Raw genomic sequence first — 23,999 nt, 5'->3', positions numbered from 1 at the left:
GTAAGGAATATCTGACACACTGATTAAGCTAGCAGACAAATGGAGCTCACAGCAGTCTAGAGCTTTTGCTAGTATAAAACACTGAACTCAAATCTAACAGTTCTCCTCTCCTGTTTTCTCAAATGCTTAAGGCACCTCATGAATCTGATTTATGTGATCTTAAGACCACATAAATAAACGAAATGATCTCTTTAAAAAGCATTACACCCAGATTAGCAGTCACCCAAGTATGCTCAAATGCAAGGTGGGCTGTAGCACATTGCTAGATTTGACAACATTCCCTATATGATGAGAAATTCTGTGTTAAGACCAAGGGGCTTCATTATTATTATTATCATTATCTTTGTTTCATAATGGAACAAAAGAATACAAGAAACAAAAAGATGGAAGAAACTAGCGTCAATTTTGAGGAATGAAGGAAAACTTGAGCAGTATTACCAGTGAGCTTCAAACAGTTGAAACTGTTGATGGTATCCTCAAATAAATCAAGAGTAGGATTGGATGACAGAGTATCCCAGCAGTTTCTCCCTAAAGATTATTGTAAGTGTAAATTCCCTCTATGACTTCCAAGCAGCAAAAGAGAATCTTTTCCTCTTGTTTTGCCTTCTGCATCACATGGAAAAGAAAGAAACTGATCTGGGTACCTCTTAAAAGATTTCCAAGGTACCATAATTTAGACAGCTGAAGAAAAACAAGACTTCCCAAAAGGGAACTTCGACAGGCAATGGAGTTGAACTTGCTGGCATAGGTGAGCCTCCTGGGCTGAGATCTATTTACTTCTAAATTCTTCTGACGGAGGAACAGCCCTTGAGGCCCTCTGATGATAAGGCAGAAGCTCTGTTTCCCCTGCAGGAACTGGTATATGTGTACCATGAACAGATTCTTCCCTGTACACATTCAGAAGTCTATATTTTGATTCCTGTTAGGGCCTCTAGAGTAATTTAGAAGGCCTAAATTTTTTTTGCTAATAGCTACAAAACACTGTGCACTTTAGCAAAAAAGGCTCTGAAGTTACTGCTACATGAAATTAATCTAGAAATACCTACTGGAACATTCAAGATGATCACTGTCCATCTGATAGTACATTTTAGTTTCTTATTTTAATTCTGCCCAAGCTTCTCTGGGAGTTATAGCACTCTTCCAGTTCAGGCAGTTTTCTTACTTGATTTGTAAACAGAAGGGACTGAAAAATCAAACACCTCTAAGAACACTAAGAGAGTCACTCAAAATGAATCTGGAAGTTTGTTTCGATTCTTCAGGGGGTTTTTGTCTCACTGTTTTGGTTTGCTTCTTTTGAGGCTGAGGAAAAGGCTCATCTTTAGCACTGTATTTGTAGATTCCTCATTTATGCTCTTTTGGCTACCAGTGTTCAACTTGAAACTGAAACCACAGAAATATCTAAAGGTCTAAGAGGGAAAATGAAGTACTTGATAGACTTGCGTGACAGATTCAAAACCAGTCCTGACTAACCACTACAAGCAAACAAACAAACGCAGAACATCCAGAAATCACAAGAATTTTCCTTGCACTTCCAGTCTGGTTCTCTGAAATGCACAGTGTGCATGCAGCAGTCTTGACAGAATAAAAAGGACAACCTTGTGACCAGGTAAGACAGAGCTTAACGTTAGTGGTACCTGATTTTCCCCCTAATTTTATGCACTACTACGCTCTGGGCTGTTGCAAATGCCTGGTCCTCTTGAACAGGCCTACAGGGCTCATACTGGAAACAGATTAAAGATGATTACACACTTTCAAGAGACAAAGCTGCTGAAGATTCAGCATGGTCTAACAATCCACATTGAATTCCTACAGACTGGGCTCAGAAGAACAGTCCCTGGACCACCACATACATCAGATCAATGAAGTTCACATGAACAACCGAAGCACACAGACCACATCCTAATGCCTGGACCCCATCTAGAACTGAACTGTCTTCTGGCTGTGAATCTTTTACACAGCAAAGAGCAATCTGCATTTCTATTCTAACGAAGGCAGCCTCCACTGCTCTACCACATTCAGCATTCCACAGGTTCAATCTTTTCACAGAGAATGAGCTCAAAGCTTAATATATATTTCCGCAGTGAACTGTGACTGCAAATACAAAACACCAGGCTTGGTGGTGTTTCTTTTCCTCCCCTATCCTGCCTCAGGATAGGAGAATCTTTTCCTTGCTCTGCTTTCTAGAAAGAGGCCTGCTACATTCTGTTTTTCTTTGGGTAACAAGCAACAGCATTTCTGTCCAACATAAATCTTTTGGCAAGGCAGAAGACCTGCAGCCTCAATTACCAAGGAGGACAAGCAGTCTCCCAGGAGAAGCAGTTTTAATTCCTAGAGACTCTATTTTTAGTTATAGTACCAGAAGTCCCTGAAGCAACAATATCCTTTGACCTGTCATTTATGGCAGGGGAGGGAGCACAGACAGAGCTGGTCTACAGGTCTGAGTGTCCAGCTACTACTATGCTACATTAAAAGAGCTCACACTGTACAGTGCAGGCAGACATCAGAGAGCAGCTAAATTCCCTTCTCCTTCTCTTCCCAAAGACGGAAGGAAGAGAGAGAGAAAAAGAGTGAACAGGATTGCTAATAGCCGCAACAGACACCAACTGCTGAGATGCACCAGATTTCTGACAGGCATGCCAGTCTGAATCCATAAGAAAATTCATCTAAAGTTTCTTCAAACTAAACTAAGGTTATCATTTTTTTTCCCTCAGTAATAAAATCATCAGCTCTACTGCACAGATAAAATTTGGGTAGATTGCAAGCAGTTCTGCTGTTTTATGTGAGGAGGAGTAGAACCCATCTTTTACAGCCATGCTGTCACAGAGAAGACTGACACTAAAGGAAGTATACATGATTGAATGTACGTAACAGAAGCAAAGCAATATGTTATTTTCAAATAGTTACTATTTCGGGGAGAATTTCCATTAGCATTTTCAATACTGAGTCAAATCCTTTGCAAGAATTCTATCACAGCAAAGTGTAGAATCACTTTGATTTACAGATCACTTCCTTTTCTGTATCTGAGAATTAAACATCTCCTACACAGACAGCCAATTACAAATTAAGTCCTCTATGCCCTCTTCATCCACAACTTAAAAGCAATTTTAAAATTCCTGCAATAGCTTGAAGAAAAGAAACAAAGTTATTAATAAAAAAAGCACTTTCAGAGACAGCATGGTAGAAGGGAATTATAGAAGCAGAGTGATCTGAATCCTGAACAATGCAGGAAACACCACACAAGAGCCTCATTCTCCATGCAAGCAACTGACAACAAAAGCAGCTGGCACCTTCTTAATAATTTCACAAAACTATTTTTTTTTCAATTGCCCCAAATGCTTAACCTTTACATACAATGTACCAACTTGAGCTATGAAAGAAAATCAGCAATTTTTGTCCTGTTCTCTTCAGTTTGACGTTTGCAATACAGTTACTGGTTTTCAAGGTGAAAGTGTACATATTGCCTAGGCTATGGCATTCCCATGCCATATGGGAATATGGGAATATATGGCAGCTCTTGGCATCACTGTACCACGTTCAGGCAGCAAACAACCTTTCACCACCACCACTCAGCAAAGCAACATCTCATTAGCAACACACAACTGTAAGGAGAACACAACTGGTAAGAAGCCTCTCTTTCTATTCCAAGGGCTGGACTCACAAGGAGACAAATAACCCTATCCACCACCTATCTCCAATATTCTGACGAGTGCCACAGTTTAAAAGCCATTAATGAACAAGGAACAAAAGCTGTTAATGGCATTTGGATCTTTTTCTACAGAGCTAGTTTATTAACAGTGCAAAAACACTGTTATGGTCAACAAATAAAGTTGCTTCATAGTTACGGAGATGCTACAGTCTAAGCCTCTCCAAAGCCAGTACAGTCATGCCTCCTGAACATAATAGCAGGGATATGGTTACTATCACCAGAGACAGTCAAGACAGTCAACAGCCTGAAGAACTATTCAAACACATACAAAAATGTATCACCAAATAACTTCATGAAGGATTCTGATCTTAAATAGTTTTAAGCCATAGGACAAATGACACTTTTAAGCAGTAAGCCTTCTTAAAAAAAAAAAACAGAATAAGGCTCAGTAAATAAATTATTACAGTATTATATATCAATAAGAACTAGAACTATGCCTGTCCTGGCTAACACGCTGCATCTAATCTTTGGAAGTTCAACATTACTTGAGCTACAACACCTGCAAAAGCAAAATTAAAAAATACAAGCCTATATATCGCAGCCTTCCATGCCCATTTAATCTTTCAGTAACCATGCCGATATGTTTTACAGAAGTAAAACGCCTCGGCGCTGTCTACATCAGCATCTCTGCCCCAAAGAGTAGGAACACAGAACCAGAGGCTCCGGTTGGAAAAGAGCTCTGAGATTCACTGAGTCCAGCCCACAACCAAACACCACCATGTCAAATAGACCATGGCACTGAGTGCCGCGTCCAGTCTCTCCTTAAACATCTCCAGGCACGGCGACTCCACCACCTCCCTGGGCAGGGAGGCCGTTCAGGCCAGGAAAAGAAAAAGGGCTGACAATAAGCCGGGGGGATCCTCCGGCACCCAGGGCCCGAGCCGAGCCCGGCCGCTCCTTCCCGAGGCTCCCCCGAGCCGCCACGACACCTGTTCGGCCCCGCTCCCGCTCCCCGCTCACCGCCGAGCGCCGACGCCTGCAGCGTGGCCCCCGAGGTGCCGTCGATGACTTTGATGGCGCCGCGCGCGGTCACGGCCAGGATGGCGTTGAGCGCCGGGTGGTAGCACAGGCTGCAGAGCCCGTCGGCGTCGCAGCGCAGGCAGCCGTCCCGCAGCAGCAGCCACTCGCAGGAGCCCGGACCGGGACCGGGCCCCGCCGCCGCCGCCGCCGCCGAGGAGCAGGAGGCCGCCGCAGCCATCTTCGCGGCCGCCGCCGCCACCGCCCTCAGGACAAGAGGCCCGCGGAGAGCCGCTCACTGACAGTCCCTGGAGCCTCCGCCGCCAGTCACCATCCGGGTCCGGGGAGAGGGGGAAAGGGAGAGCGCCCGCGTGAGCGGGAAGTGACACAGCCGCGCCGGATGCGGAACCGAGCGGCCGCGGCCCGGCGGGGGGCGGGGGCGAGGGGCCGCTCCGCGAGGGGCGGGACAGGGGCGGGGCATGCGCTGCGCGCATGCGCGCCACCCACCGCCCAGCCCGCGCCGGTTCCGCTCCCGCGGTGTTCCCGGCCCGCGGTGTGCGATCCCGGCCCGCGGTGTTCCCGGCCCGCCGTGTTCGATCCCGGCTTCGCCGCTGCCGTGTCGTTACTGCTTCGGACGAAACCTGGGTCGTAAGCCGCCTCCGCCCCGGGGAAGGCGGAGCGGGAATTTGTGTTTCCTCCCCTGGCTCCCACACCGGTTGTGTTTTTGACCCCGAGTGTGCCAGAGAGCCCCGGTGTCAGTGGCCTCGGCGCGGGTACGGAGCGACGAAGGCACAGGAAGGGACGCTGCCCTTGGGAAGGGTGTCCCTGGCCCCGGGCCGGGAGCACGGAGCCATTGCACCCACGAGAGCGTTCTGCTCTGAAGCAGCGCTTCAAAAACGACTTGAGTTTAATGAACATTTTGTATTTTGTTGAGATTTTCCCTTTTCAGCCACTAAAGCGCCAATTCAGTCTGTATAGCTCAGCCTACCTGTACAACGCTACTTTATCTGCCATAGGCTTTATTTGATCTAAGTGACATGTTACACAAAGCTTTAGGCTACTGATGGTCTTAAAGCTAATTTTCAAATACAACGTTTTCTACGGAATATTTTTATTAAAAGGACCCCAATTAGCACAGGCTGCTCTAGCAGGGAAGTTTTTAAAGAAATACAGTGTGTGAAGAAAAAATAAGGAAACCAAACCAAACCCACATGGGTACGTGTGCCACCCAGGCTAACCAAAATTGTCCTGAGAGCAAAATGAGCAGCTTTTAAGCCTGCTGTAGTACTTCAAGGAAAACATTAAACACCAGTAAGGATAATGATACAATTACAGCAGATCTCAAGCGGTATGTTGTCTCAACAATTGATTTTATCAGCTTTTCAAGTATAATTTTTCTGATAAACAGCAGAGTATGTCTGATGGGTAGGAAAGAAGATGTACATGTCTAGCTGCTCTCTAGAGATCATTCAAAATGCATGTCTCACCAAGGTGTGATATCCATGTCACCACCCCAGAAATGAGGTGTTGCATCTTAGAAAGGCAATTTTTTTTTGCTAGATGATTGTGCTCTAAGTTTCCAGTTTTGACAGACTGAAGCAGTGTGTTGATTATCACAAGAACTTATTTATAGCCTCAAAGCTACTGTTATATAGCATCAATATATTGGTGGCGTGCACAGGAACATGGATGTGTCTTAAATCATCAATATTAATTATTCAGTATTAAGTCAGTAAATATAAATGAGCTTCATAGATTCTGTAAACAAGTTTAATTCAAAATTTTTATAAAATACATCTTGTATTTACACACATACCTCATCTAAAAATATGAGTTTGTTGAATGCAAAGTTATTACAAATTATCAGAATAATTTGAGAGCTGTTTGTATGTTTCTTGCACAATATATGCAAAAAAGTGACCCTAAAGATACTAAGATTAAAAGGTGCAAATCTGCAATTGGGTACAAAATATGTACTATATTAAATGCATTATCTACATTGCATATTACACTTGTGCCAAGTCTGTGGAAGGGAACAGTTAAAATTCCAACTATAAATTTCACAGAACATTACTGGAAAGGGAGGTATTTGGGGATTCAACAGAACATTCTTGCATCTTTTCAATATTCACAGTCAGTTCAGATGCACAGAACACCTCATGAACAACTATGCAAAGAGGAACTAAGCTTAAAGCTGTCTGACAGCCTAGTAACCTAAATGTGTTCTTGCCCTTCACCTTTGTAGGGACAGAAGTTAAATGCATTCACAGGGGCTGGGTGCAGTCTTATAATAATACTTGGGTATTCCTGTTAAAAAAAGAAATATAAGTCATGAAAAAGGAGGTAAAACCAGATTATCATGAAAGATTCCAAAGCTAATATGCTTTTTTTTGAAATTACACCGTAACTTCCTTTTTTTTTTTCTTTTTTTTTAGAATGTGCTATGAATGTTCTCAAAACACTTGTAGGTAAGAAATTAGCTGCTGCTGGTATAAATTGATTTAGTACATGTTTCTATTAATTCCACCACAACTTATTCAGAAATCAAAAATCAGGTGAAAAGTCAATCACTCTACCAACTTTTCTCTTTCTATATATTACAAGCTCAAGTATTACACTACAATTTATGTCCAGCACTAACTTCAAGTGGTTCTGTTTAAAACCAACACAAGAATCAGCCAGGAAAGCAGACTGAGTAAGTTAAAGGTTTGTGGAAGAGCTGGAATTTAATTATGTATTTTGCATCAGTAATGACTGGTAAAAATAAGTTACCAAGCTGGCTAGTTACACAGTCTAAAAAGATCAAAAACTACATTTCTGATATGGAAATATGTCCATCAGGGATCCAAGACAACCCTTGCTATCACCTTGTCATGGCTGATTTTTATTTGTAGCCTTAGAAAAAAAGGATGGGGGAGGGGGCGGGGAGAATGGGAAATGCTTTTTCTCTGTTGCCAGAAAAACCCCCAAACCTTCAGAGCTGTTTGTTGATACTAAATCCTGAAGATTGCAAATGCCTACATTAGTACCATACAAAGTGAACTTCAGTGGACTTCCCTTGTGAAGAAATATTACCATAAGGACCATTACATAAGCAATCAACACAGTACACAGGAAATATTTAACATGTCATCACATTATTATATAATCATTGGAGAGTCAAAATTAGCAAGACTCTAACTGTTACTAAGGCTGTAACTCTGCCTTGTTTAGTGGAGGGAGAATCTGGCCTTCCAAATCTTTCTTATTTCTTTTTACAAGGGATTAATAGTATTGGCAAAAAAAAAAAAAAAAAAAAAAAAGATACATGTTAAATACCATGCTATTAAAAGCAAAACAGAGCAAGATGTTGTAAAACATAGTTAGGGAAGCAATATTTTTATTTTGTCATCATAAAATAACATTGTTTAAAGATCACACAAATTTGATAGATCATCTTTTTTCTCTCCAACATTAGGCCAGCACTTGAGTTGAGAAAGGTGTTCACCCATTTCTCTGTAAATTTATACTTTTAAGTAAAATAATTTGATTCTCTAAATATGCACTTTAATTAATTATGTCACACAGTAAGTATCTTGCTCCTTTGGTCAGAGATAGTAAATGAAAACTTCAAATACTTGTATCTTCAATTTTTAAAAACCCAATATACATCCTTAACCAAGGAGTATTTACGGTACACACAAGCCATAGATACAAAATACACAGTATATACATGTTTTGAAAACAAATTGGAATTTATAAAAACTCAACAGCCAAATCACAGTAATTGAGGCACTAAATTAAAAGTAGTATCTTTTTATCTTGATTATACAGACTATTCTGTGACCAATCAGGACTGTTTAATAAATATATATTATCTACAGAATTTGCTGTGCCAAAAAAAGCCAGCTGTATTTAAGCTTAAAGGAAAAATTGCACTTTGAGATTGTTAACAGTTAACTTCTCATTTTTAATTCTTGACTATAGTAATCTGGTCCCAGTGCTTTTGGCACAGGTATTGAGTTGCAGTTTTGCTACGCTTTGTTATAAAACACAAGGTTCTTTTATTTTGTTCATTAAAATCTGAAGAGTCTTAAACAAACCTAGAACTTTGATACAAATCTATATAGCTACAATTGCTTCATTAAATAATATACACAAATATGCTCTTCCATCTTAAAACATCTCGACAACTGCATACAAAACAGTCACTTGTGTTATCTCCAGCCTTCTTAATCTTACACATTATCAGTCTGCAAGGGGACTGAAATACGGTTTCTGGCCACATTTTACACTAGATCACACCCCAGTATACAAGGACAGAAAATAAATGTATAATAAAAAGATTGGATAAATTAGAAGGGGTTTCTTGGTCTTGAATTCTTCACCAACTAGTAATGATGCGGCACTGTATGCAGCCCAAAAGACTCCAAACAACTGAAAAAGAAGATGAACAGTCTTAGCTGACACCACAAGAAAGTCTCTCCAAATACCACAGTAAAAATCACTTCTCTCAGTACAACACAGAGACAGCTATGGAAGCAGTGCTTGTCACAGCCCAGGAAATTTTGGCCATGTGGGGCTTGTAATGCATTTTCATACTAGTGGTGCAAAGATAAGAACCTTGCAGAGATTCACCCTGAAGTTAACATAAGGCTGTTAGTAGTAATCAAGTAACAGAAGTTTCATGAACATATATTTATTCTGAAGTTATTTATTAGTGAACTGACAAGTTAATGATTTATGTTCTGACTATAATTTATCAGTAATCACAGATTATCAAATCTCAAATACAGCAATTTTGTTACTTATCATACACTCTAGTTGTACTTCAATTATACTGTCTGCCAGCAAGCTAAAGGGACAGAAATAATGAAATCAACAGAGCAAACCTCCAGAAAGTGTAGAGCTTAGCTCATAACAGAATTTTATCAGTTAACATTCCCAGGCTCAGCAGTAACTTCACAGGCCACTTTAAAGGGTTTTAAGAAGTACTGGAAGTGTTCAAGAGCACTATGTCATTCTGGGATCTTTTAGGGAATGTTTCTGGTTCCACAAAAGGTGTCCAGCAGCAGGTGGTATAAGGCAGGTTATTCTTTGTGCCTCACACTCCCAGTCTCTAAATCAGAACAATCCTTACCTTCTCTGCAAAGGCTACGGAGAGCTTTGTACCACTACCTCTATGGGGAGGTCTCAGAACAATGACTAACGTCATCTTCATGCTGCAGTGACTAAAAATAATCTAGATGATGGGGGAAGGGACAGAGCTTATTTTCAGATTCTTCATTCTGAGGTTTAATTATGCATTCTCTTCTCAACATGAGAATCCCTTCTTTTTTTGTAATGCAACTATTAGAGCACAGCAAAATACTTAAATACAAGCTACTCTAGTAACAACAGGTGTTGTTATAGCAACAGCATTGTATATTCCCAAGCACTCAAATGGAGCATTTAAAACCACATTCACTTTCCACCATGCTAAACAAAGAATCACAGAGCTCACTTTGTAGTTCTGAAAATTTTGATACATCATTATGTTTTCCTGAGCAGATTACTTGAAGTGTTAAGAAAGTGACTTAAAAATAACTAAATTCTCAATAGATGACATGAACTTACTTTTATTAGTGTAGAAACAACTTCAAATGATCCAACCACCAAAAGTACAGGTGCTATGACAATGAGGGGAAGCAGGGAATATCCTATTACACCCAGCACTTGGCCATAAGCAACCTGAAATTTTCAAGCACATAAAAATAAGCTTTGCAGTACTCAATCTCTGTCACCAAATACAATTTGCTCTTGTTGTAACACTATGCATAATGATTATGTGTTATACTCATGAAATTTCAGCTAAAGGAGGATTGCTAGTAAAAAATTGGTTTTGTATGCTAAACCTTAAAATCAGAAATACTTCAATTTTTTTTCCAAAAAATTGTAAATGATCACTTTCAAAGGAAGCATTTATATATGATGCCCAGGAGCACAGAATTGCAACAGACCTCTCAAGGACCAGCTGTAGTCCTGTCAAAAGCAGCAAAGACATATTTTCTGCATTAACATACTCATAGCCATTATACATAAATAAATACATAAAGCACATGAATGTTTTTGGTGTCCACAGAAGAGTTAAAACTTGATCCCTGTAGGCACAGAATTCTGATTTCCAGCTTCAATTTACTGAGACTATCTAGAACAGTTGTTCCAATTACTTCCATAACTACTTTTAGCTTCAGAAGGAAATGTCTCATTTTCCCCTACTATGGTCTGAAGTGTTCCTGTGCACAGCTAGGCTTCTTGGATTTAACAGGAAAAGCAGTGGCACCTTGTAAGTATTTTCTTGTGGATGATGATCCTTCATGACAAGATTTGCAAACCTATACTTTTTCTCCAGTTTATACATCTGATAATTTCCCATTTTGAGCCACAAACCAGATTGATTTAAGGGCCTCTGGATTGTGTTGAAATGCAGAAATACCATGCAATCACATTTATAAAATCTTTTTCTTTCAAAACAGCATTCACACACGAAGACTCACAATTATGATTAAAAGGAAAATTTTAAAAATTAACTAAATAACATAGAACCTCTGCAACACTGGTGCATGATTAAGGCAATATCCATAGTAAAAATATAAAAATAAAGCATCAGTAAATATTTAGCTCTTCACAACACAGTTCAATGCATTTTATGCTGCAGATCCATTTTAAGAAGTTTTATCCTCTGACTGTTCCACTGCAGCTGTCTGTGGGCCTTGCTCTAAGACATTTTCTGTTGTTTACACCTGAATTGCTTAATAAGTCAATTTGTAAACAGCTCAAGCAGCTATTCCAACCCTGCTGGTGCAAGCAGCTGGAGGAAGGGATGCAGGCCACAACTCCAGCTGGCTTTGCAGTTGAGAAACATGCCCTGGCTTTCATACTTTGGAGGGTTTGAACTGCATCAGGCCAGGGATGAAAACAAACACTGGCAGGTGCTTTACACACAAGGACACCTAACTGCTGCTAGCCGCCCATAAAAAAAAAAAAAAAAAAAAAAAAAGTTTCCATTTAGTCCAGTGACCAAAAACTTGACAGCATTTTTCCCTCAAGAATAGAGTCCAGTTCTGGATCACAGGAAGCTGCTAGAATTCCTGGGATTCACTGCACTAATTTCCAGACCGTTAATCTGGAAGCAAGCACACCATCCATTGCACCAAGAGATTAATTGATGATCTCTGCATTTTAGACTTCATTTTGGAGACTGAAAACCTGAAATGTTGACTTTACACTTAGCAACTGGATCCATTCTTAGCTGGCTACAAAATCCAAACCCAAGCACTATGAAAACCCAACTACTGCTGAAAAACATTTTCAAGAGACTTTACCTCCCTCTACATCCTTTTCACATGCAGGTACTTACTTCTCCTCCAAGAACTCTAGCCAGTAAAAAAATTGTCAAGGATCCAAATATCCAAATAGTTATGATCCAAGAAACAACCTTGAGAGATAAAGAACAATTAATTTATATGAGTAATTGTCACTGTGAAAGAGGAAAATGCATTTCCATAATTGCTTTCACTGCAGTCAAGGATTTTATTATTCAAAACTAAATTCTGAGTTGTGGCAAGAATAGTGTTTAGTATCACAGTGTAATGAGCAAATGAAGTTCAGAAGTTACATTTACAGGATCACATTAATGGTAAATTTGGTGTACACAGAATGCATGTGCAATGTATTCTGTAAGTACTGTAACAGGAATAGGAAGTTGAGTTAAAACTACCCTAAATGTCTTCATATCCCACCTATTACAAAATATGGGCTCAGACAGTTTTTAAAAGTCAGCCCAACCAATACAGGACTTGGAATTCTCCTTTCACTTATAAAGATGCCACTTTATCCTTTACTCAAACTGAGAACACTCAGAAGACATAGGACTTTAATTCTCAGTGGAACTTGATGATGATGATGATGAGAATTTAATAAAGAGCCTCAGATTCCTGGGACCAAGTCTGTCATTATTTTTTCTTGCTTCTTTCATAGTTCTGCTCTTAAACCACAGAAGGAATCCTAAAATCATTCTCTGGCTTAAAAAATCCTTCAAATTAATTTAGCTGGTTTTGGTGTTGAGCCACTTGGAGGACCAGAAGTAAAGCTCTCCTTTCTGAAATGCCTTTTTAGAAGGAAACAACAGTCTAAGTCCAGTCTTTGTATTTCCAAACATACAATGACTGAACTTAAAAAATCAAGTCAGTATTCAGTTCAATACTTTACTTTTAGAAGTTCCATATTTCCAGAAGAATGAAATAGGAAAACCAGATAAAAATCACAGCAGCACTAAAAACAATATAAGTGGCTTTATTCTATTTGTGAAAATAGCACATAGCCTCTTTTTACTTCCTGATTCCTCCACTGACTGAAAGAAGAGGACCAGATTAAAGAATTAGAGCAGAAGTGCTCATCCCTCTCCAGTTTAGAGCCCACCTTTGGGTTCGTCTAGTCCAGCTGCTGTCCGTCATCCTGTTGCTGGCTGCTAGCTTTCCCTCCTCATACATATACAGCACTCCTACATCCATATGGTAAACCCACTGCTCCCAAGAAACTCAGAGCCAGTGCTCCTGTACAGGAGGTACACAAACTGCAGGAAGTGGTTCATCTGTCACAGGGTCAAGGAATGGTCCTTGCTTTGCCAAGGAGACAGGTGAGTGGTCTACCCAGAAGACTTGAACAATAATGTGGTTTAGTCTACTCACTTCAAGCCTCATAGAGACAAGATACTTAGAGTGAATTCTTAGTCAGCATTTGGTACACCATATGTAGCCAGAGGTCCCAAAGGGAATGATTTTATCCCACCATTCACAAGAATCCTTGCATAAGCACATTCTGCTGGTTTACATACGGCTTATTGCCATACTTGGTCACATTTAAAACAACTGTAACCACACATTTAGTCATAAAGATTTCCAATGCAGGAGCACCTAGGCTAACATACAAATTGTTACTATAAATGATAACACTTCCTTATTTTAATCAGAACATAAAGAAAAAAGCTAACAGTGTTTATGGAAGTCAATTACATATGCACAATGCCTCTGAGTAGCTATTCACCCTGGAGTTCAAAAGGAATTATGGAAAAAGTCTATTGACCAGAGGAAAGTTATTTGATTGTAACTAAGCAGGGAGGAGAAAATAGCAAACATCACTAATGAAGACTAAATACACCAGATAACAGCAGCCATATAGTATGAATTAAATAAGCAGTTTTATTTGTCAGGAAATTAGAATTCATGCCATCCAAAGAAATGCTTTTCGCTAACATTTTTAGTAATAAAAAGCAAGTTAACAAAAGGCCACAATTAAAATGGAAAGATTCACTAATATGACTATAAACCCATTAGTATCAATCTGGTTCCTCTAGAAACCACATTGTTCCTTTGTTTTACTGTATAAAAACAAACCTGACATTTCATCATGATTAACTTACCCGTGGGCTATTTAATACATTCCTAACTGCTGTCTTTCTACATATTAACTTGAGAAACAGCACTTGAAATGCCCCACATTAGTATGTGAAAAAAAGACTTTCTACCTACGTAAGAATGCAAATTACTTAGCAATCACATTCCCAAATTTAGTTCAGATTTCTTTTTAGGCAGAAGATTTATACCTACCTTAAATTGTCCATATAATGAAATCATTGAGAAGAAGAGGACAACTGCCAGAGGACCCCAAAAGTCTGGATTGTCTCTCACTACCTGCCTATTGAACCCAAGAGATGGCATAGGCATCAACACACATCGGATTTTGTAGTAAATATCCTTCAGATCAATGTCAAGTTCTTCCCTGAAATTGTAAAGCAAGTGAGCATTACTATACACCACAGTAATAAAATAAAACTAAAAAATAAGTACAGGGGCAAACAGTAGATTTATAGAGCAAGTCTCCTGTCAGGCACAAGGCTTTCTGAAGCCACGACTAGCAAAGGAACGGTTTATCCACGGTAAAGCAACACCATAACTTCATGCTGCATTCAGCAACTGGTGGGACACAGTTAGATTTATTTAAATACTCAAAAACAAATTACATGACTGACAACAGAAAACATACACAGCATACCCAGACCAGGCTGGATGGGGCTCTGAGTAACTTGGACTGGTGAAAGGTGTCCCTGCCCAAGACAGGGGGGTGGAACTGGATGATCTTTAAGGTCTCTTCCAACCCAAACCATTCTACAAATCTGTGATACCCTGGGAGTCTGCATTAAGATAGGAGGGGTTTTTTTGGACACACTAGGACATGTGACAGATTTGTGCCATTGTAACTACAAGTCAAAGACATGCACACATAAAGAATGTCTGTGTACTCCTATGTCAAGCAGTTTGCCATGAGCACACTTACTATAAAAATATTTTAGTTCAAATTCTGCAAGAAAGAATACCATTACATTCACTAATCTTAAACCATTCCAAATACGTCATGTAAAAATAATTTTTTAAAAGAAAATGGAGTTTAGCTTCCTTCAAGAACAGTAGTTTTCAACAGACAAGTTTATGCCTACTGTTTAATTTCTAGCTTGTGTCCACTATGGGTAAAATAAATAGAAGTCACTTGCACTAGCAGCAACATGTATCAACACATCCTGCCCTCGTCTTCTTGCCTTCTCTGCTTCCTGTTACAAACTCTCTGCAAGCAGATACAAATTGGCCAGAAGACTCTACTGCCCAGGACTCTTAGCTGGTACATGCTGCCCTGACTGTACTAGCCTAATGGGGAAGGAATCACACTTCCCAGGTGATGGGCAACTCCACTTCTTAATGTGCAGAGCCTCAGTCATGACAGAGGAACTCTGAAGAGTTGCGAGAGACTTCCAGCAGATATACTGCTCTACATTTAAGAACTCAGTGAAGAAAAATGTAGAATTATACCCTAAGTCCATTTATGAAGGTTTTGTCCAAGGCTTTGTTTTTTTGGCTTTTCCTTCAGAAAAGCTAATGTGAGAAAAAATTACAAAGATGTGATTCACCACAAATTCTGTTAAAAAAAATAAATTAAATACTGTTAATTCAGTCCCTCAAGGCAATTTTTGTATTACTATTACTAAAGCTACTTTATAAGTGGTATTACTAACTGGTGACTAAGTAAGAAAAATTGTTCTTTAACCATCCCTGAATCTAAGGAACAGACTAGAAGCATCTATTTACCACCATTTATCTAAAAAGGATGTAGCAGACCTATACTTTACTCTGTAGACTGTGTAATACAAATATTTGCTACATGGAAATAATTATTTCTCATTGTCTAGGTCTTCTGACAGCTTCTCATGTGAATAAATTGTCTTTTGCATGAAGCTGACAGATACATCACCTGAAAGTGATGGTAGTTGTATCAGGAAACAAATGTCTGGAGTAAGGCTGCCCCATGAGAAAGTAATAAAATAATCTCACTTTATTGAACAAAACATTTGCACTGTAGCACTGCATTGGTGAACTTCCCTTAGCAGCCTGTTGCTCTTTCAATCCTTAATAGGATTCAGATTGTAAGAATTCATTATGACACGTTGTTGGGAATAATCAAAACAACAAAATTACACTAAAGTCAGGATTCCTATGTTGCAACCTCACTACACAAGTTTGTTTCTTAATTAAAAGTTAGAGGTTCACAAAACAGACATTCACACAAGGACCTACTTCTGCACAGTTTAATTTAAACCAGTTCTCAAGTAGTACTGTCATTATTAAGCTCTCCAGACACCTGTTGTCTCCCAACACTCTCATGTGAGTTCTACAGAGTACTCTCTGTCTCATACCAATTTTTTAAAGCATCATTATGTTTAATTCACTGAGATAGTGAGAATGAAGTTGCTTAGGTGCAGAACAAGGACCAGGCTGCCTGACTCACAATGTAATAACCTTAAGATACAAACTTTCTTCAGCCAGCCAGGTTTCTATGAACAGAACAATGGATGCCAGACATTATTGTCCTTCAGCACTAGTACCCTTTTAATCTAGCTTTATAGCAAAAGGCAGCATCAAAGATTATAAAGTTTGTGCTACCTTGGTTCTAACATCCCTGCTGTTAACAACCATAATTCACAATGCTTTTGCTTCAGAATAACTGACAGAACTGACTGAGATTTACTTAACAGGAGTCTTCCCACGAGGTTGTCTTACTCTTTGATTCTTTCACAATATCCAGAAACAGGAATTTAAAAGATACAAAGAATACAGCCCCTTTTTTTGAAATCATTACAAGATCAACAGTTAAAAGCAGAGAAGCCATATAGGCTTTATACTTACAGAGACTGAAATCCATAATGAGAAACAATGCTTCCATTCTTGCATCAGAAAACACTCATTGGTCAAGTAATTTGTCAAAGAGAATTCTAGTCACAGCACAAGGCTGTGGGACAATCAGAGACTACAAGCTGTTTCTTTTCCCTACAGAGCTAATAAAGATAGATACCCAAAAATAATTACAACATACAAGAGTGGTTTGTTATCGTCTGGGTAATCATCTTCCACTTCCAGAAGCCAGCCATATCCTCTCTGTCTTAGGAATGTAGTTGCAGTAGATTCTTTGATGAATTCTCCTCCAAGATTCAGCTTAACATCTGGAGTTGTTATGGAACCACTAAGATCTAAAGAAAAAGGGAGAAAAATATAGACCTTTTTATGTCTTGACAAAAGCCATTTGATTTTAAAAGTACTGGAAGATAAACAACAAACATATGAAGCTACATGTGTTGGTCATGACCATAAAACAGCCAAAGCTACAAAATAAAATTACACTTTCACAGATACATAATTTGAAAGTGTACTGGTGGTTTTATTGCAATGGTAACAATATTGGGTTAGGCCTCAAATACCAGGTTTTAGCTTTTAGAAGGGACTCTTGTTTTATGACACAGTGTTGTGGGACAACAGAAAGGCTTCCATTTCTGCTTTAACATTAGGTGTTTAAAGGCACAAAAGGAGGACACTACTAAGAGTCTAACCATGCTATAAATTGTGGATTATTTAAATTTTTTTTCTGATCCTACTCTACCTCTTTTGGCACCCATATTTAATAGTGGCCTTGTTTCAGCTAAAACCACTCTCTGCTTTTATGTCAAATTTTTCATAAAAGGAAACCATTTGAAGATGTTTTAATTTGTAGCCTGCCTTCAATGCAGCTGAAAATGTTAGAGAAAGAATGCTATCGAAATCCTTAGACTCTAGACAATAAGAAGTTATACAATTATACAACTTCTCTCTGATATACTATGATCTTTTTCCACCACAGTACTAAGTAAAACAAAGAGCAATTTAGCGATGTTCTGGTTGGTTTTGGCAAAATTGCCAATAAATATTAAATTTTTTTTCTCATTTTATTCAGTTACATATAGACGGAAAATAAAAAATAGTATAGGAAAATAAATTAAGCAACTGATGAAAGAAAAAGATACATAAGAAGGGAGTAATTGTTCCTTTAGGAAATAGTGGATTTCCATTATCTGCTAAGAAGGAAAATCCAAACAGAAACTTGTAAATATTTTGTACAAGCTTACTATAAATATATTGAGAGGTAAAGAAAATATCTTTTGCCTTATCATCATTGTGTGTTTTTCATACATAAAGGCTCCTCAGCACAAATTTCCCAAAACACCTAACTATAGCAAGTACTTCTGAAACACTCACAGAGGCATATCAGGCCATATTTCTAGATTACATTTGCAACATCCTCTTTGGAAATACTACAGTGTTATAGAAACAAAATTAGTACAGTAACAGAATCTCAATCTCTTCAGCCAACATGTCTTAGGTGTTCATCAATCATTCAGTATCACAATTAATTCAACAGAATTCTCCTTCCCAGGCCAGCTTGCTAGGCCACTCAGCATTCAAGTTTCTCCACAAATGCTTTCCAGCTATTTCATAATCATAAGAGTTACAGATCCATTCCTTTGATTCTTGGAACACCGTCTGCACCGGGCCCTGGTAAAGATCACTGTAACTTAAAGCAGGAATTTCTCTTTGCTCTTCCCAGTCCCCGCATGCATACACCATTCTCACCAGACTCAAGCAAAGCCTTCCTCTGCTGTTTACAGAGGGAGGAAAAAAGAAAACTCTTCATGCCTGGGCATCAAGCTGAAGGCTCAGAAGCTTTCTCTTGATTGGGGAACCCTAATGGCATTAAGAAATACTTGTTTCTGCTACAAGATAACACTTTTTTGCAAGGAGTGCTACTCTGTGCATAAATGCAGCTGTCAAAAGAAGCCAACACAGCAGTCCAACCAGCCGTGTATTTCTCCTTTCTCAGGGACCACTAACAATCCATCCTGAGGCACGGAAATTCCTACACAAGTCATATTTACCAAGACTCCTTTTAGCAGTCGATGAATACCTGCAACCACACTTTTGAATTATAAAATCTATTAACATGATCTTAAGTCTGCTTTGCAAGACAAAAGCTGCAGAAACCTGGGGGAAAGGGACTGGTCACCTCCTCTTCTGCAGGCTGTTTTGAATAAGATTTTTAACTGCAGGGCAACCAGAAAATCCACCAAGAGCTGATGACGTTGATGGTTCCTAGTGAGTCTGAGTGCCTTCACTGCTACTGTCTCAGGCTGAACACCACAAAAGCAAAACCAAAGTCTCTCAGATGCCTCATTTCAACAAAGCATTGTAGAAAACCAGCTTTCAAAACAGTCTTGCCTCTTAATTTTGAAAAAGCAGTACAAGAGGCAAAACCCCAAACAGAAGGCTCTTTCTGCCTGTTGACCTAATTGTGAACATCTCTCCAGCTTTCTTCCATACAGCTCCCACAGAAATAAAATGGGGAAACAGTTCAGCTAATTTTAATTTTTTCATATGGACTGAAATTTGGGAAACATGCAAAGATGCATAGTATTTTAAAATATGAAGATGTTTAATTTTGTTTATGTTTTTCTTTCCTAGGGTAGGTCTATCCAGCACTTTGAGGACAGGACTACACTTGAACACATAGGAGATCCCACCTTGCTTGTGTTCATAAAAAACACAGAGCGAAGTGTGAGCAGGCTACACTGGCCACACAACACAACCTACCAGAAAGGCAGCTTTACTAGATCAGGTTCAGCATTGCTCAACAAATATTTCCAGAGAAGAAGCAGAGAGCTTCTGCTCAGAGGTACATGGATTCTTTTTCAGGCCAAGGTGAAGAAGAAATAACAAAACAAAGGAAAACTAACGATCAAAAAAAACCCCAGTAACAAAAAAACCCACAGCTACAACAGTACTGTTGGCTTGTATTTCTTTTCAGAAGGACTGTGAAGTTCACTAAAGAACAGGTATTCCACAGTAATTTCTCCACTTCAGCAATTCCTTTCCAGGGCGGGACACATGAGTAAGGATTTATACGACTCCCTAGTCACAATTTTAAGAGTAACTACATACATGAAAGTAGAATCCTTGTTATTTAAATGGGGAGAGACCAAAAAATCATTCTCCAACAGAGTAAGTTTGCACGATGTTGACCCCTGTACGTTCAGTTTTGCAGTCTGAAGGCACATCTTCACGGCATGCTGGCACACCACTGCTGTTTGTGCAGCAGTTTGGCAGCAGGCCACACTTCACCCCCTAAATTACATACACGGCCTCTTTTTCTCCTTCATGACTGTGCCGCAATGAGACACGGCGCAGACATTTAGCACATTACAGCAAACGTGAACATACGACACAATCTTCGGTAAGACAACAAAGTGGGCTTCCAGCAACACGGGCTGAGGAGCGGGCAGTGACAGCGGTCACGGTTATGTCACGTAGCCGGGACAGGCTCGGCTCCGTCTTTCGGAGCAGCTGGGAAGCGGCGCGGCACGGCCGCCTTTGCCACGCTGGTGCTGCTGCCGTGACGCGGACGGGCAGCGGGGCGCTCCGCGGCAGCGGCCCCAGGGCAGCGGCCACCTCGGCCACCCCGCTCCGCCCCCAGCCACGACACCAACGGCGGGGGCGGCGGGACGGAGGACAGGGAAGGCCCCTCCTGTCTCTGCGTTCTCCGGGGCCCGGCCGAGCCCCTGCCTCGGGACAGCGAGCGCGGCCCTGCCCGCGGCCCCGCGCTCACCTTCGGCGTCCGCCGAGGAGACGAAGGTGAAGTCCCCGCTGCTGGGCGCGTAGAGCGGCGGCTGCTGAGCGCCCGGGGGCTGCATCTCCCCGCCCTCCGCGGGGGCTGCGGGGCCAGCGAGAGACGAGCGGGTACCGGGGCCTGGGGCCTCCCGGGTCCCTCCTGCGGCGGCGGCGGCACCGAGCCCAGAGCGCAGCCGCCTCACGGGGCGACAACAAGCGGCGCCGCCCCTGCCATTGGCTGCTCGCAAGGCGCGCCCGGACTGGCCGCCGGTGCTCCAGCGCTGAGTGGATCCCGGCGCTGTCCCGGGAGTGAGGTCACTTCCACAACGCCGCCAAGCTCCTCCTGGTGGGCCGAACCAAGCTCTCTCCCTCCCACCTTCCTTTCCTTCCTTTCCTTTTCTTCCTTTCTTCCCTTCTCTTCCTTCCCTTACTTCCTCTCACTGTGAGGCATGTTTTTGACTGACCTGCGGAGACACCTATGTAGCACTAAAGAAGTTGTAAAATAATACAGTTGAGATGTTGCCAATCCCTGTTAGAACAAGAAGACAAACACTGGCTCTGGTTGTGCTGCTTTGAAGGATCAGAAAGTGGGATCTCACTTTTCCTGTGTTCAATGACTTAACAGAAAAGCTCCCAGATAACTCCACTTAGGGTAAATCCATCCCTTTGCTCCCTATCGAATACCAACATTTACTCTGAGGACACTTTTTTCCCCTGACATCTTAAGGAAACAGGCTTAAATGTGGCATTTGTGCTACATATATTTTATTCTATTTCATCCATAGATCTCATTAAGTGCCATGGGATATAAATGTAAAGGTATTATACATCGGAAAAGTTGCAGGTCCAGAAATAGCATTAGAACAGTGGTTTGATTTGTAGAAGGAACCTTCTTTTTCATATATATGCCATTGAAGGAAATCACTGAGAAGTCCATCTCAGAAAATTTTTAACAAGTAAGATCCAATCTGTTTTTTAAGGGAAGAACATGACTGGAAGTTCCTACTTTGCCATATCCAAGGATCACTCAAATGTGCATGTATATCAAATATGATTTGAGTTCAGGTTCTCTGTGGACATTTTACAACAATTATCAGTTTCCTTGCAGCAACAGGAAAAATCATCTATAATTGCACCTATTTTTAAATCAAAAATTATCTTGAGAGTAAAAAATGTCCCTACAGATACTTGTATATTCAGATTTTTCCTTTTAAAAGGTGAGCAGTCAAGACAACTGTTAAGAGCACTTCATTTTCTTAGCTGTTATGTGGAACTTCTTTGTTACAAGACCTTTGCAGTAGGGTTCTTTCCGTTTCTGAAAAGAAACTTTTCTCTTTACTCAGTTATAGGCAGCCTTTCAGAGTTCAAGGAGGTTTTGGATGATACTTTTAGTCATATGGTTTACTGCAAGGAGGTGGGAATTGGACCTGTTCATCCTTATGGATCCCTTCCAATTTGAGACATACCATTACTCTATTATTATATTTAACTACAGTGCTATGAGTGTGATGTTCCCTGTTGTTGTTGGGATGTCTTGGATGCTTCTGGAAACTGCCCTCCAGAGGATGCCAGACAGGTCTACATCGGAAAAAAATTTCAAAAAATGAAATCATAGAATTATGGAACCATTTAAGCTGGAAAAGACACTTCAGATCAAGTCTAACCATTACTTTAACACCACTAAGTCCACCACTCAACCATGTCCCCACATGCCACAGCTACACTTTTTTGAATGCTTCCAGGAATGGTGACTACCGCTTCCCTGGAAAACCTGTTTCAATGCTTGACCACTCTTTCAGTGAGGAAATTCTTCCTTTAGCCAATCTAAAGCTCCTCTGGTGCTTGAGGCCATTTGTTCTCATCCTGCCCCTGGTTGCCTGGTAGAAGAGGCAGACTCCCTCCTGGCTGCACCTGCACCCTCCTTTCAGGCAGCTGTAGGGAGCAACAAGGTCACCCCTGAGCCTCCTCTTATCCAGGCTAAACACCCCCAGCCCCCTCAGCCTCTCCTCACAGGAGTTGTGCTCCAGACCCTTCCCCTGCTCTGCTGCCCTTCTCTGGACACGTTCCAGAACCTCAATGTCTTTCTTGTAGTGAGGGGCCCAGAGCTGGACACAGTGCTCAAAGTGTGGCCTCACCAGTGCCCAGTACAGGGGGACAATCCCCACCCCGCTCCTGCTGGCCACACTATTGCTGACACAGGCCAGGATGCCATTGGCCTTCTTGCCTCTCTGGGCACATCACTGTCAACCAGCACCCCCAGGTCCTTTTCCCCCAGGCATCTTTCCAACCATTCTTCCCCAAGCATACAATACTGCAAGCAGTTGTTGGGACCCAAGTGCAGAACCTGGCACTTGGCCTGTTGAACTGCATACCATTGGCCTTGGCCCACTGATCCAGCCTGTCCAGATCCCTCTCTGGAGCCTAGATTCCTTTCTTAGTTTGTGGTTTGTTTTTTTTGGTTTTTTTTTTTTTGTTTTGTTTTGTTTTGTTTTTTGTTTGCTTGGTTTTATTTTTTCTTTTTATTTAACTACGTATAGGGATGTCAACAAAGAATGCCATGTCAAGGAATCGCTTGCACTTAAGGCAAACCTTTCACTTGCCTCATTGCAATTCTTATTTTTTGAGATAGGATTTTAATCTGTTTAGTACGTGCCTCCTAACAAGACCAACAGCATCCGAAACTAGAACAAAACTTGGTGATTAGGGGCACAAAAGTAGTGTACCTCTTGATAAACACAAGGAGTAGTCCTCAGGGCACTGTAAAAGGGTGGGAGGAGGCAAAAGAGAAAGAGATGAAATATCACACTGAATCAGCTTTGAGGAGGAAACTTGGACAATGGTAGTTAATGACAGAATATTATGCAATAAGATGAGTCACAAGTGCATGTTTTATTAGTGTGCTGAAAAGGAGCAGTGACAAATGAGGCTGCATGACAGGCGGGGTGACTAGTTCTGTCTCTCCTTGTTTCATGGTTTCATGCACCGGACCCTGTGCTATGCATGTGCTGTATCATTTTCTAAGTATAAGTGAAATGTACATAGGTTGATGTGAAGCAGGAGACAATTTTGTGACGCTGCTGGTACCTAGAAAAGACGAGATTTTGTTCCCTATCTGGAAATATTTTCTGTGTTTTCTCATTGTCTAATTCTGACTGTGATCTCTGTATGAACACAAGCACTTAAGTAATTTGATTTCTCTGCTTTCAATAGACTATTTATAAAGACATTAATTATCCTTCATTATCTACTTTTAAATATAATTTTGATAAGACTAAGATTAAAACTTGCTTTAATTATTTCCT

The 23,999-nt window shown here is 40.7% G+C and overlaps 2 protein-coding genes across 2 annotated transcripts in view; both read right to left on the bottom strand.

Annotated features, from left to right (window-relative positions):
* Nucleotides 1-5,249, bottom strand: part of BIRC6 (baculoviral IAP repeat containing 6) — a 173,084-nt gene extending 167,835 nt beyond the window's left edge. Inside the window, exon 1 of the mRNA XM_041477108.1 lies at nt 4,667-5,249. Coding sequence (XP_041333042.1) covers nt 4,667-4,904 — 238 coding nt within the window. The 5' untranslated portion in view covers nt 4,905-5,249. The remainder of the gene's footprint in view (nt 1-4,666) is intronic.
* Nucleotides 5,250-8,025: 2,776 nt separating this feature from the next.
* Nucleotides 8,026-20,997, bottom strand: YIPF4 (Yip1 domain family member 4). Its single transcript, XM_041477138.1, has 6 exons — nt 20,696-20,997; nt 17,102-17,255; nt 14,290-14,461; nt 12,042-12,119; nt 10,259-10,372; nt 8,026-9,079 (listed from the first exon to the last, which is right to left on the bottom strand). The coding sequence occupies exons 1-6, from the start codon at nt 20,778-20,780 to the stop codon at nt 8,942-8,944; spliced, it is 741 nt and encodes a 246-aa protein (XP_041333072.1). The 5' UTR covers nt 20,781-20,997; the 3' UTR covers nt 8,026-8,941.
* Between the last annotated feature and the right edge of the window lie 3,002 nt (nt 20,998-23,999).

The sequence above is a fragment of the Pyrgilauda ruficollis genome, unplaced genomic scaffold, assembly GCF_017590135.1.
Source record: "Pyrgilauda ruficollis isolate IOZ18807 unplaced genomic scaffold, ASM1759013v1 scaffold4, whole genome shotgun sequence".
In the NCBI taxonomy this organism is placed as follows: Eukaryota; Metazoa; Chordata; class Aves; order Passeriformes; family Passeridae; genus Pyrgilauda; species Pyrgilauda ruficollis.
The sequence above is the reverse complement of the archived record's forward strand: the minus strand, read 5'-3'. Positions and strand labels throughout refer to the sequence as shown.